Here is a 12488-nt window from a genome sequence, read left to right as displayed (position 1 = left end):
GGCAGCAGTGAAGGACGATTTGGCGGTATGGGAGACTTTTTTGCAGGATTATAACGGGCGGTCAGTGTGGATGGCAGCGGTGGTTAGTAACGTGGATTTGGAATTGTTTTCGGATGCGTCCGGTTCGTGTGGCTATGGTGTTTTTTTGTAGGGGGCAATGGAGTGCGGAGGCATGGCCGGCGGAGTGGAGGCGGGTTGGTTTTCTTTCCAACTTGGTGTTGTTGGAGCTTTTTTCCTATTGTTCTGGCTACTGAATTGTGGGGGGACTGGCTTAGGAATCGGCGGGTGCGTTTCTACTGCGATAATATGGGTGTTGTAGAAGCGATTAATAGCCAGTCGGCGAACTCGCCGCCAGTGTTGAATTTGCTGAGGCATCTGGTGTTGCGGGGATTGCGGTTGAATGCATGTTTTGTTGCAGTACATGTTCCGGGAGTGGATAACTCACTTGCTGATTCCCTTTCTCGTTTTCAGTGGGAGCGTTTCCGCGGTTTGGCGCCGGATGCCGAGGTCAAGGGGTTGTCCTGTCCCCAGTGGCTCTGGAGCGTAGACTTGGGGTTTCAGCGGACCTGATTAGGCGGTCGCTTAGTAGCGGTACGTGGTCAGCTTACTCTTCAGTGTGGTCTTTGTGGGAGGATTTGATTGAGCAGGTGGGTGGTTGCCGCTCGTTGGACGATTTTCGGACGTTGTTGGTTTTTTGGGTGGGCACGTGTTATGCTGCGGGTGTGTCCTATTCGGTGGCGTCCAAGAGGGTAGCGGCTGTTGCCTTCTGGTTGCGCCTGCGGTGCATTGCCGATGTGTCAAGGTGTTATATGGTGCGGCAGGCGTTAAAGGGTTACCGCCGTGGTGGGATACGGAGACACACTCGTAGGCCGGTTTAGTTTGCGGTGTTGCAGATGTTGTGGACGGAGGCGGGAACGGTTTGTGTGTCGGCATTTGAAGTGTGTCTGTTTAGGGCGGCATTTGCGCTGGCCTTTTTTGGAGCATTTCGTATATCTGAGTTGGTGGCAGCGAGTCGCACGGGCGATGGTGGTTTGGTGTTTTGCGGTGTGTAGTTCGCAGGTCTAAGACTGATCAGGAAGGTAGGGGTGTTGTTCTCTGGCTGAGGCCGTTGGTGGGGTCGGTACTTTGTCCTGTGCGCTGTGTAGAGGAGTTCTTGGAGGTACGGCTCGGTGTTGGGGGTACATTACTGATTCATCAGGATGGTTCGCGGTTGTCTCGTTTTCAATTTGTAGCTGTTTTCAGGAAGTGCTTGTTGGCCGCGCGTTTGCCCGCTAAGGAGTATGCCTCTCACTCATTTCGGATTGGGGCCGCAACCGAGGCGGCCAGGTGGGGGCTAGGGGAGGAGATTATACGGCGTATCGGGCGCTGGGAGTCGGATTGTTTTCGGTCATATATTAGGCCTCATCTGTTGTGAATGGCGAGGGGGCGGTTCAGCAAGGTGTGTTGTGATTTGTTTGGTATTGGTGGATGTGGTTTAACTTTGTTTGTTTTGTTTCAGGGGCGGCGCCTTGTCTGGCATGGATATTCGGGCACTCGTACGTTCATTGGGGGGCCTTGCGAGCGGATGACAGACGGAACGGACGCCAATTGGGCTTCCCGGCGGAAGAGTTGCTGATTAGGTGGATTGGTTTGAGGGGGCTTCTTTGGGGGAGGGTTTTGCCTGAGTTTCATTTGAATGTCATGTTGGATCGGCCGCCGGATATTTTGGTTCTTCATGTTGGTGGAAATGATTTGGGGGTCCGTGACGTAATTCGGGATATTAAGCTGGATGTGTTGCGTTTGTTGGCGGATTTTCCTTATCTGTTGTTGGTGTGGTCGGAGGTGGTGGCGAGAAGTAGTTGAAGGTTTGCCAGGTCTGTGGAGCGGATTAACAAGGCTCGGGCGAAATTGAACAAGGAGGTGGGGCGTTTTGTTTGCAGGCAAGGTGGGATAGCGCCATCGGGAATTGGAGGCGACTCAGTTCTTGAGAGCTGATGGAGTGCATCTTAATGATGTTGGAATTGACATGTGGGCCTTGGGCATTCAGGAGGGTTTGGAGACGGCCCTGAGGGTGTGGCAGGACGTCCACAGGTGAGGTGTCACCGGTGGTCTTCTGGTGGCTGATTGATATGGGATCCAGGGGAGCAATACAATGGTTAAGAGATGCGGGACATGTTGGAGCCTGCATCTCATGTGGTTTGTGAATGCCGAGGATGGGGCTCCTGTTTGGAGGAGATACTTGTATACTTCAAGGATTTGGTGCCCTTGGGTCGGTGAGTGCGGCCAAGGGTAAGCTTGAAGTATAAGGTGAGACGGTTAAGGAAGATACCGCTTGTTTGGGTTGCCTTCCAGGATCCTTGTTACGGTGCAGTGGGTCATAACGTTGAAGGTTGTGTTAAAGTGCCTGTTGTTATTTTTATTGTTATTATTATTATATGTGAATAATAAAGTTCGGCCGCCATGGTCATTTTCACCAAAGCAAGATGGTGTCGGTGTGGTTATTGAAGGGTACAGGTTAGTGTGAGTAGCCGGAGGAAATTCTTCCATCCTATTAAGTCATAGGATTTTAGAGCATTAAAACTATATATCTAATCTGTAGATTATTGAATATTTCTAGCGCTGCTAAACATTTTATTATTAAACATGATCACAAGGTTAACTTTTTCTGTGCCTTTGCTATTGAGAAAGTCTCCTCTCATCCTAGGGGAGGCAATCTCAAAAAAGCGATTCTGTTAAGAGAAGCTTACTGGATATTTAGACTCAACACTAGAATGCCTTCAGGTCTCTCTTTAAAAAGAGAACTTATGTATTTTTTATCAATAAATTGTTTTCATAACCTGTTTATGGTAATCGTGATTCGGAATCCATTTTGCCACTGCATGTCGATGGACCCATCCCAGATTTTAATAAGTATTTTTTTCATTGTCTTTTTATGTGTCTGTTCACACCATGTGGATTTTGTTGCACTGACATAGCAGTATATAATTGTAGATCACGCTTCATGGCATGCTCGTCAGTGCTACACCCACATGTGATTGCTACCAGGTGTGTGATGCTGGTTAGACTATATATTTTTTTATCCTTTACCACCCCCACTTAGTGGGAGTCGTATTCTTTCAAATGAGGTATTTATTGTCTCTCTTTAGCATCAACCTGTGTTACGACCTAGGACTTCGTCCGAAACGTGTCAACGAAATACCGCTTGTGTCTGCATTGTCTAAATGTGGATTTATGTTGCTTCAATAAATGGAAGATTTCTACTACCAAGTATCTACAGTGTCGGATTTTCTCTCTTTATCGCCATATTTCATTTAATGTTTGTGTGTGTCGTTAAAAGATATCGACAGTGACCTCTACAGCACCCGCCCCTTTAACAGTGAACTCCACAGTCTCCCACCCCTTAAAGAGGACCTTTCACCTGGAAAAACATTGTGAACTAAGTATCCTGACGTATACAGCGGCGCCCGGGGATCTCGCTGCACTTACTATTATCCCTGGGCGCCGCTTCGTTCTCCCGTTATGTCCTCCGGTATCTTCGCTCACTTTGTTAAAGTAGGCGGAGTCTGCCTTTGTTCTGCTAAGCGTCTCCTCCTCCTAGGCTGTAGCGCTGGCCAATCGCAGAGCACAGCTCACAGCCTGGGAGAAAAAAACCTCCCAGGCTGTGAGCTCTGCGCTGCGATTGGCCAGCGCTACAGCCTAGGAGGAGGAGGAGACGCCCAGCAGAACAAGGGCAGACTCCGCCTACTTTAACCAAGTGAGCGAAGATACCGGAGGACATAACGGGAGAACGGAGCGGCGCCCAGGGATAATAGTAAGTGCAGTGAGATCCCCGGGTGCCGCTGTATATGTCAGGATACTTAGTTCACAATGTTTTTCCAGGTGAAAGGTCCTCTTTAAGGGCTTTCCGAGGCATACGGTCCGTGAGCGGGCCATATATCCGAGAGAGGCATACATTGGGAGCACACAGCATCATGGGTTACTATGATGCTGTGCGCATCGGGCCACCTGCGGGACTATTGTATATGATATTATGAGTGCAGGACAATAGTCCCGCGGGCAGGCTGATGCACACAGCATTATAGTAACCTATGATGCTGTGCGCTCCCGTGTGCACGATGTATGACGCTCCGGGTCATATGGCCCGCTCACGGACCGTATGTCTTGAAGGGCATATGGTCATGTGCATGAGCCTTAACAGTGCCCCGCCACTTTAAAATGGGACCTCCACAGCAGCCCATCCCCTTAACTTTGACCTTCACAGCACCCCACTACCTTGACAGTGACCTCCATAGTACCCCGCTGCATTAACATTGACCTCCACAGCAGTTGCCCCTTTAATAGTGGCCCCTGCCCCCTTTAACAGCGACCTCCACAGCACCCTACCCCTTTAATGCTAGGGCTACACAACGACATGTCGCGCAACAATTTTTCATAATGATAGGCTATGGTTTTGTACTGCATGGTGCCATATGAGCAATTACTAAACTGGCATAACATTCAACTTAACAGATAAATAAATAATAAATAAATAACACCAAACTAAACTGTGGTATAAAATTGGCCGTGGTCCTTTATTAAGGGTTACATAAATATAATACTGCTGATAATAATAATAACCATCAATAATTAAATAACCAATCAATAAATACTCATTAAATCTTCATTAAATTCCAGAATTGTCCCCCCAGCAAAGCTGGGTGACTAACCCACCAGACATGAGGGTATTAACCCACATGTCCCCCCCTAAAAACCACGGCCTTCTCAATCATGTCCTGCAAACCCGAATTAAATATATCAAGACCTATCTCTGACAAATGAACCAAATCATTCCGATAAAGACCTACAATAAAACCCTCTAGCTCAGTGTGTCTTAAGGACCAACCCGCTAATTTAGGAAGATATTTCTCTAGGCTCCTATTAATTCTTTTCCTAATTTTCTCAATAAAACCGAACTGCTCACCTTTCCAAATCAACCTTGGGATAATTTCAGAGAAAATCAATGTAACATGCGGAAGTAATGATTTAATATGATCGAGATCAGATTTCATATGATCCAATAAATCTAACGTTCTAATTCTTCCTAAATCATTACCACCAGCATGGATTATTAGAACATCCGGTCGTGGCAACGACCTTAACTCACCTTTTAAAATCGGAATGATTTGTTACCATTTTAAACCCCTAAAACCTAACCAGAAAATAGAAACAAACAAAGAACCCATATAACTTTTATTAAAATAATTACGCTCCGCAGCCCTTCTTTCTGCCCAGAACACGAAAGAATGACCCAGAATCCATACGATCATTTGCTCTGTACCTGAAAAAGATTTAATAAAATTAAAGTACCAGATTAGGTCTAACATACAACTTATATCTATTAGAATCCCAGCGACCAATTTTTTTAATTATCGCCTCATTTAATCCCAGGCTAGCGGCAACTGTTGCAGCCCCAATTCGGAAAGAATGAGACGAATAATTCTCATTAGATAACTCCAATAATGCTAAACATTTTTTAAGAATTGCATTGAATTGATACATTGTCAACACTGAACCATCCTCATGAATTAAAAAAGCACCGCCTCTCTGAGGCCTAGCATCAAAAAATTCTCTAACTGTTTCAACTGGGCATAACGGTGACTCTGCTAACCTTGCTAACTTAATCTCTCTCCCTTTCGCCAGCTGATCCGTTTTTGATTTTTTGATGAAAATTACGACTGAATTATTATATAAATTAATATCCTCAACCTCTAATGGTGACAATGACTTCCTATTTGCCGCAGCTAGTTCTCCTATCCGAAATGCCCCAAAAAATGATAACACAAATGATACTTTAAAAAGCATAGCTTCAAATTTTGAATAAGTACACTTCTTCAATACTGATACTAGAGAACCAAGCAATTCAAATGTGATTAGGTCGTCTAACATCGACACTATTTAGGGACCTCCTGACCCCTTTCAAAAATTGTTTAACCACAAATTGATTCGAAAATGACTGACAACCTGCCTAATTTAAAAAAGAACGAAACACCTGCAACTGTCAAATGCAACACAGAGTAACCAAAACCTTCTTCTAATAAGGAACAAAGAAATTGAAAAAATACATCTAAATCAAACAAAAAACATGAAACATTCCTAACTGAGCAAAATTGATACCACCTCCTTCCAAGCCAAAGAGTATCCTTCCCATGTCCGAGGCGCTAATGACTTCTGAATGAACTTGCTGATTATAATCCGGATAAGCTCCCAAACCCGCTCCGGGCACGGAATTCCCACCTTCTCTGCTTGCGGCACTAGATGAAAAAATCTTTCCCACTGAGCGCGGGAAAGTGAATCAGCTATCTTATTTTCTTTACTAGGAATATATTTAGCTTTCAGCCAAACGTTCAACTCTAAACAAATATGAACTAACACACGCAACAATCTAATACAACCTCTGAATGAGACGACAAACAATTAATTGCAAATAACACCCCTTTATTATCCGAAAATATTAGTACTCTCCTATTCTTAAAAACATCACCCCAAATAACTAGCGCCACCACAATAGGAAATAACTCTAACAACACCAAATTCTTATTCAAACCTAACTCAACCCACCAATCCGGCCATGGTTCAGCAGACCACTGACCATTTAAAAATGCACCATAACCCCATGACCCTGAAGCATCAGTAAACAAACCTATAGATCCTGCCTCCTGAAATTCTGCTTGCCAAGCACAACAACCATTAAAATGGGTTAAGAAATCCTCCCATACTCCCAGATCATCCCTGAGAACCCTTGTAATCCTAATATGCGCGTAAGGAGATTTCAAACCTTTAGTTGACATATATAATCTTCTGGAAAAAACACTGACCTACTGGGATGACCCTAGACGCAAAAGCTAAAACTCCCAACAAACTCTGCACTTCCTTCAACTGCGCCTTTTTTACTGAAACGATTTTCTTGATCAATAATAACGCCTTTTCCACCTTCTCCATAGGAAGCCTAACTTCCATATTCACAGAATCGATTAAAATACCTAAAAATTCAATCACTTGACAAGGCCCAACTAACTTTCTCCTGTGCTAATGGGATATTAAAATACTGACAGATCCGGATAAAAGCCATCTAATAAACGTGAACACTCATTGAAAGAACCTACAAACAGAAAATCATCTAAATAATGTAACACATTAACAGAACCCAACTCTTTAATAACAACCCAATTCAAAAAGGAAGAAAACGATTCAAAATAAAAACACGACCAAGAAAATCCCATTGGCAAACATTTATCAAAGAAAAATTGCCCGTTGAACTGAAAACCTAAAGAATTAAAGCCTACAGGATCTATTGGTAACAAACGAAACGCTGCCTTAATATCTGCTTTCGCCATAAAACACCCTTTCCCTGCCGAACGGACTAGAGAAACTGCGTCATCAAAGGATGTATAAGTTACTGACGCAATCTCTTTATCCAACGAATCATTGAGAGACTCTTTGGCAGGGTATGACAAATGATGAATTAATCTAAATTCATTAGGATTCTTCTTTGGAACAATCCCCAAAGGAGATACCCTAAAATTAGGAAAAGGTGGAGAAATAAAAGGACCCGCTATCCTACCTTCCTTTAACTCTTTAACAATCTTACTTTCTACAACAACTAAGTGCTTATTAACTGATGGCAAATTATCATACACTAAACAACCTTGACCTGTAAATTTCGGAACGTAAAAACCATTAATAAAACCTTTAAGAATTAACTCCGCCTTCAGACGGTCTGGAAACAAATCTAACCATGGCTGCATTCTTACCCAATTCACTGGCGTCTGAGCTTTTTGAAAAATCTCTATTGGATTGAGTCTGTAAAACGGCTTGGTTTGATCTTTTAAAGCACCGAAAAAAGGGGGTGCGCACCTGAACAAAATGAGCACTCATGCCGGTATCTGCAATTGCTCAGCCATCTACACGCCGACTCATTATAGGCGAAACAAAAACCTTTCTTGCTAACCGTACCAGACGCCACTGAATTAATTGGTCTAGTTTGAAAACCGCTTTTCTGCGGTAACATCAAACTAAGCCACAGTCCCACATCCTTTGAGCCCCACTCCATACCATTATGTACTGCTAATTTCTGCCGAAAAGTTTCATCATATGTAAACCAAGCGAGGCCACCGAAATTACGGTAAGCCTCCAGGATAGAATCCATATGCTGAAACAAACCAATACTGCTCTGAGGATGCTTTGCACAATATACTGAAGCATATATAAAGAAGGACTGCAACCAATTATTAAAAGATCTTGGCGCAACCCTTCTTCTATCCTCATCTTTTTCAAAACCTTTTTTCTCAACCTTAAAGGACTCTTTGGCGGAAGGGAGTAACGATAAAATATCGATATAATCCCTTCTCCAAATCTTTTCTTTTACAGATTGGGATAAATGAAACCCCAAAGGAGACCCGTCACACGTTAAGGCCTCCTTCAAGCAAGTTTCACTTATACCAGCACCACTATCTACAACTACTGCATTTACTGATTTATTAACACTTATATTATCAGCACCTGCATCAGCTGGAATATCCCTCCACACTGCTGCAGGCTGATCTACTGACACAGGCACACTAGCTGTAGCCCACTCAGAAAATAATTTAGCTAAACTATTCAATAACCTATTCTCATTTGTCCCTATGTTGATAGGCAAAGCAAAGCTCTGCCTACATATCTCCTCACCAGTCTCCGGTAACCGGATCCATGCTGTGCGCGCTGGAGGCCGGCTGCGGCGCTCGACTCAAAACCCCAGGCTGCGATACCGCACACCTGGGGGAGGAGCGCACACTGCCACCTTTCTTGTTCTTTACTTCGGACGGTGAGTACGCCCTCCTCGGCCTCTTGGTCCTCTTTGACACCCGGACTTCAGCGCTGTGGGTAGCGCTTCTTGATGACCTCGCCGTCACCGTCGCATCTTCCGTGACGTCACTACGCCGAGCGACGTCACTTACTCCCGCCTCTTCATCTTCAGCTGACAGGCCGTCAGCCAAGCACCGCTGAAGCCACGCCTCTCCTCCTCTTGACTCGGCGCGCTGTATCAGCCTCTTCAGCAGTTCCTCCATTAAACCGGTGAGTCTTCTCCGCTGTCTTTAATCTTCAGCCACCCAGGCCAGTACACTTTTCCTCCGCCTGAAGTCGCCGAACCTCCGGAACTCAGCGCCGCTATAGCCTTCGCCGCCGCGCTGCTTCGCTGCTCACTCGTCGCTCTTCACAGCCACCGCTCCTCACAGCCGCCGCTCTTCACAGCCGCCGCTTCTTCACAGCCGCCGCTCAGCTTCTGCCTAGTAATGCCGGCACAGCTTAATAGCTCTTTTGCAGCTTATGCCGGCAATTCACCAGGGCTTCCGACGACGGTCCTCTTCTTACAGGCTCCGCGGCGACAAGCCCCGGACCTGCTGCGCTCCTCATTAAATAGTTGAATTTCCCGCCCTAAACCTCCATCCACCAATCAGCAAGTGGCAGAAAACAGGTACCTCTACAACAGGTAGGCAACCAGGTACCAATCAGAATCCTCCAATAAATTCACCTCAGAATGCTGAAAAAGAACACATATTAACACAGAGAAAAGGGCGGGAAAAAGGGGAGAAAATGGGGGATTAAGCAACCACTACCCCCAATATGCTGAATGCCACCATGGTGGGCATTCGGTATACCCTTCATGCCCACTATCAATATGTGACATATTGCGACACCACAGTTGCAAAAAAATCGCAGCATGTCGCAGCATGTCACATGTCGCAGTGCCACACAATAGACTATCATTTTAAAAATTGTCGCGCGACATTTATAGCAGTGTAGTTGTGCCCTATGTGTCGTGCAGCCCTAGCCTAAAGCTGACCTACAGCAGTGAAGAAAAATGACTGGGTTGTTATGGAACCTGGAGTAAAACTGTGTGTGTGGAGACTAAGGACCTGTGAGTATCTATTGGCTGATAAGAGACATGTGACCGTGTGTATGGCAGTTGGGATATGAAGAGAAAGACTTGCAGGCTTGTATTGGATAATGCAGGTCATTTTTGGGGAATATCTCAGGAATGGTACGTCCTAGAGAGCTGAGACCCCCTCAAGATTTCTTTCTAGGTAGCAAGGGATGTGTATAGCAAGTTTCGTTGAACTCGATGGTTGCGTTTTTGAGTGATTGCGGAACATACATACACACATACATTGCTGAAAGTGGTCCCCTTTCAGGTCTCTGCATCTTTGGGCATGTTGGATTATGTTGGCTGATACTGTTTGTGATGCTACAGAAGAAAAATGTCCTGCTTTTTCCAACAAGTTGGGGCAACATTCCGCACCTCACGGAACTCGCTGTTTACGGAGCAGCGAATTGAGAACAAGGGGTTTTGGCCACTATGTTCCCCAGATGTGTCCACAACGCGATATTTATCTGTGGGGAAAATTAAAACAGAAAGTGTTCGCAAAACAATCCACATCCCATGGATGAACTTGAGGAGAACATCACAAACACTATCCTCAGCATCACTGCTGAAACATAATCCGATGAGCCCAAAGATACAGAGACCTGAACGGGGAGCACTTTCAGCATTTTTTGTGACTTGTGGGTAATTAAAAAAAATAATAATCCACTTGCTCGTTCATCTTGTCGTACTATCACTTGAGGCAGTAACTTTTCATAAGCCACCCTGTGTATATATAGTAGGATTATTATACAAAATGCCTGGTAAAAATCTGACATTTGAGTCTTGTCAGTAATGAGAGTGAAGTACAGTGGTGGCTTTATAATCACAGCTTGTACATTTTGATTGGCCCACCAGAAGATCTGCAGATCCATCAATTGTTCCAAGATCAATTTCCAACCACAACATGGCCCATGAGATCAAAGGATAGCCTCAATGTCCCCAGTGTACTCCAATCTCATACTGCTTTGTAGGTTCCATATCTTGGAGATCTGTACACTTGATCAGAATGATTGGCTTGGGGTGGTTAGAGGTCTCCATGGTCTTGGTGAGAAATTCACTCCATAATCGTATGTATTACAAGAAAAAGGGGGCACCATCTAAAATTAGTTGGGGGGGGCGGGAGATCAAAACCAGTGTCAGGAAATATTTTTACATTGAAAGCGTAGTAGGGGCTTGGAACAAACTTCCAGCAGATGTGGTTGGGAAATGGAGAACAAGTGAATTTAAACTTGCCTGGGCTAAACACTGGTCTATCCTAAGATAAATAATAATATAAGGACAGACTAGATGGACAGGATTGCCAGCCAGAGTTTTTCAAAAATAGCGACAGACAGCAATATTTTTTATGGACAAATTTGAAAACCATAATGAATGATAAAGATAAGTAATAAATGTGTATGGCTCAATATACTGATAAGAACTCCTCACCAGCATTTATGGTGAGCTATAAAATTATAATTACCACCAAAACAATTTACTGAAATATCGCAAATAAAATATCCATAAACACAGGAAAAAAAGTTGCCTATATTTATTTTATTTTTTTGACTGTCCATACATTTCTGGACGGCTGGCCACCCTGTAGATGGACCATATTCTGTCAATCATTTCTGCTGTCAATCTTCTGTGTTTCTATAAAAACAAAAAATGAAAGTCACGAGACCAGAATACAAAGAGTACGTAACTCTAGGAGCCGCCTTCTGAGATTGTTCAGGACAAACTCTGCAGTTAGGAAAATTATTAACCATAGTCCAATAGGTATCTGATGAACTGGGATGTCCCTTCAGTAGGGTAGAAAATGGAGTGGGTGGGGGCGAGAGACTTTTTGAAACTGCTGATTCACTGGGTGATGACTGGTGCACTGGTATAAACCATGAGGACTATCTAGGCATGTAGTAATCCAACGTCTCAGTGTTGTCCTAGGTACTGTGGACGGGCGGCAGAAGGCTGTTCTCCCCACCTCGAAACATGTCCAAGGCTCTGGATGACTACTGCGGCTCTGTGTTCTGGGTAAGTTCTTTTCTTATTTCTAATTGTTACGATTGTTCTGTATAGACGGGCAGTTTTTTTTTTTTAAGCACATGGGGTCAATACATAAGAAAATATGTTGTCTGAAACATCCCTGCTTCATTTTACCCCAAATATGCAAACCACAGTGTAAAATATATATTTTTTTTAAAAATTTCATGGTTATACAAAGAGTACGTAACTCTAGGAGCCACCTTTATGAGACAAACTCTGCAGTTAGGAAAATGATTAACACAACTATAGTAATATCTGAAAGGAATTTGTAATATGTAATGTATACTTTTTACCAACGCATTTCATGGCACTGTATGCAATGTAAAATATATATAATTATACCTGTCCCTTATGGGGATCGCAATCTAATTTCATCTAACTCTATCACACACACACACACACACTGGAAGGGCAAATTTATCTAAAGCCAGTCTATCTATTTTAGTATGTTTTTTTTTTGGAGTGGGGGGAACAACATAGAAATGCTTCCGTCCACTAAAACCAATGAAGAATGCTGTGGGGCTGTGCTTCCCTCCAGTAAAAA

General features: G+C 44.0%; 1 protein-coding gene across 1 annotated transcript in view; it reads left to right on the top strand.

Moving 5' to 3' along the window:
* The first annotated feature begins 11745 nt into the window (after positions 1 to 11745).
* LOC122941129 (ATP-binding cassette sub-family C member 2-like) overlaps positions 11746 to 12488 on the top strand; it is a 122493-nt gene continuing 121750 nt past the window's right edge. Inside the window, exon 1 of the mRNA XM_044298155.1 lies at positions 11746 to 11932. Coding sequence (XP_044154090.1) covers positions 11891 to 11932 — 42 coding nt within the window. The 5' untranslated portion in view covers positions 11746 to 11890. The remainder of the gene's footprint in view (positions 11933 to 12488) is intronic.

The sequence above is a fragment of the Bufo gargarizans genome, chromosome 6 (genome assembly GCF_014858855.1).
Source record: "Bufo gargarizans isolate SCDJY-AF-19 chromosome 6, ASM1485885v1, whole genome shotgun sequence".
Classification (NCBI taxonomy): Eukaryota; Metazoa; Chordata; class Amphibia; order Anura; family Bufonidae; genus Bufo; species Bufo gargarizans.
This window is presented reverse-complemented; position numbering and strand designations above follow the sequence as displayed.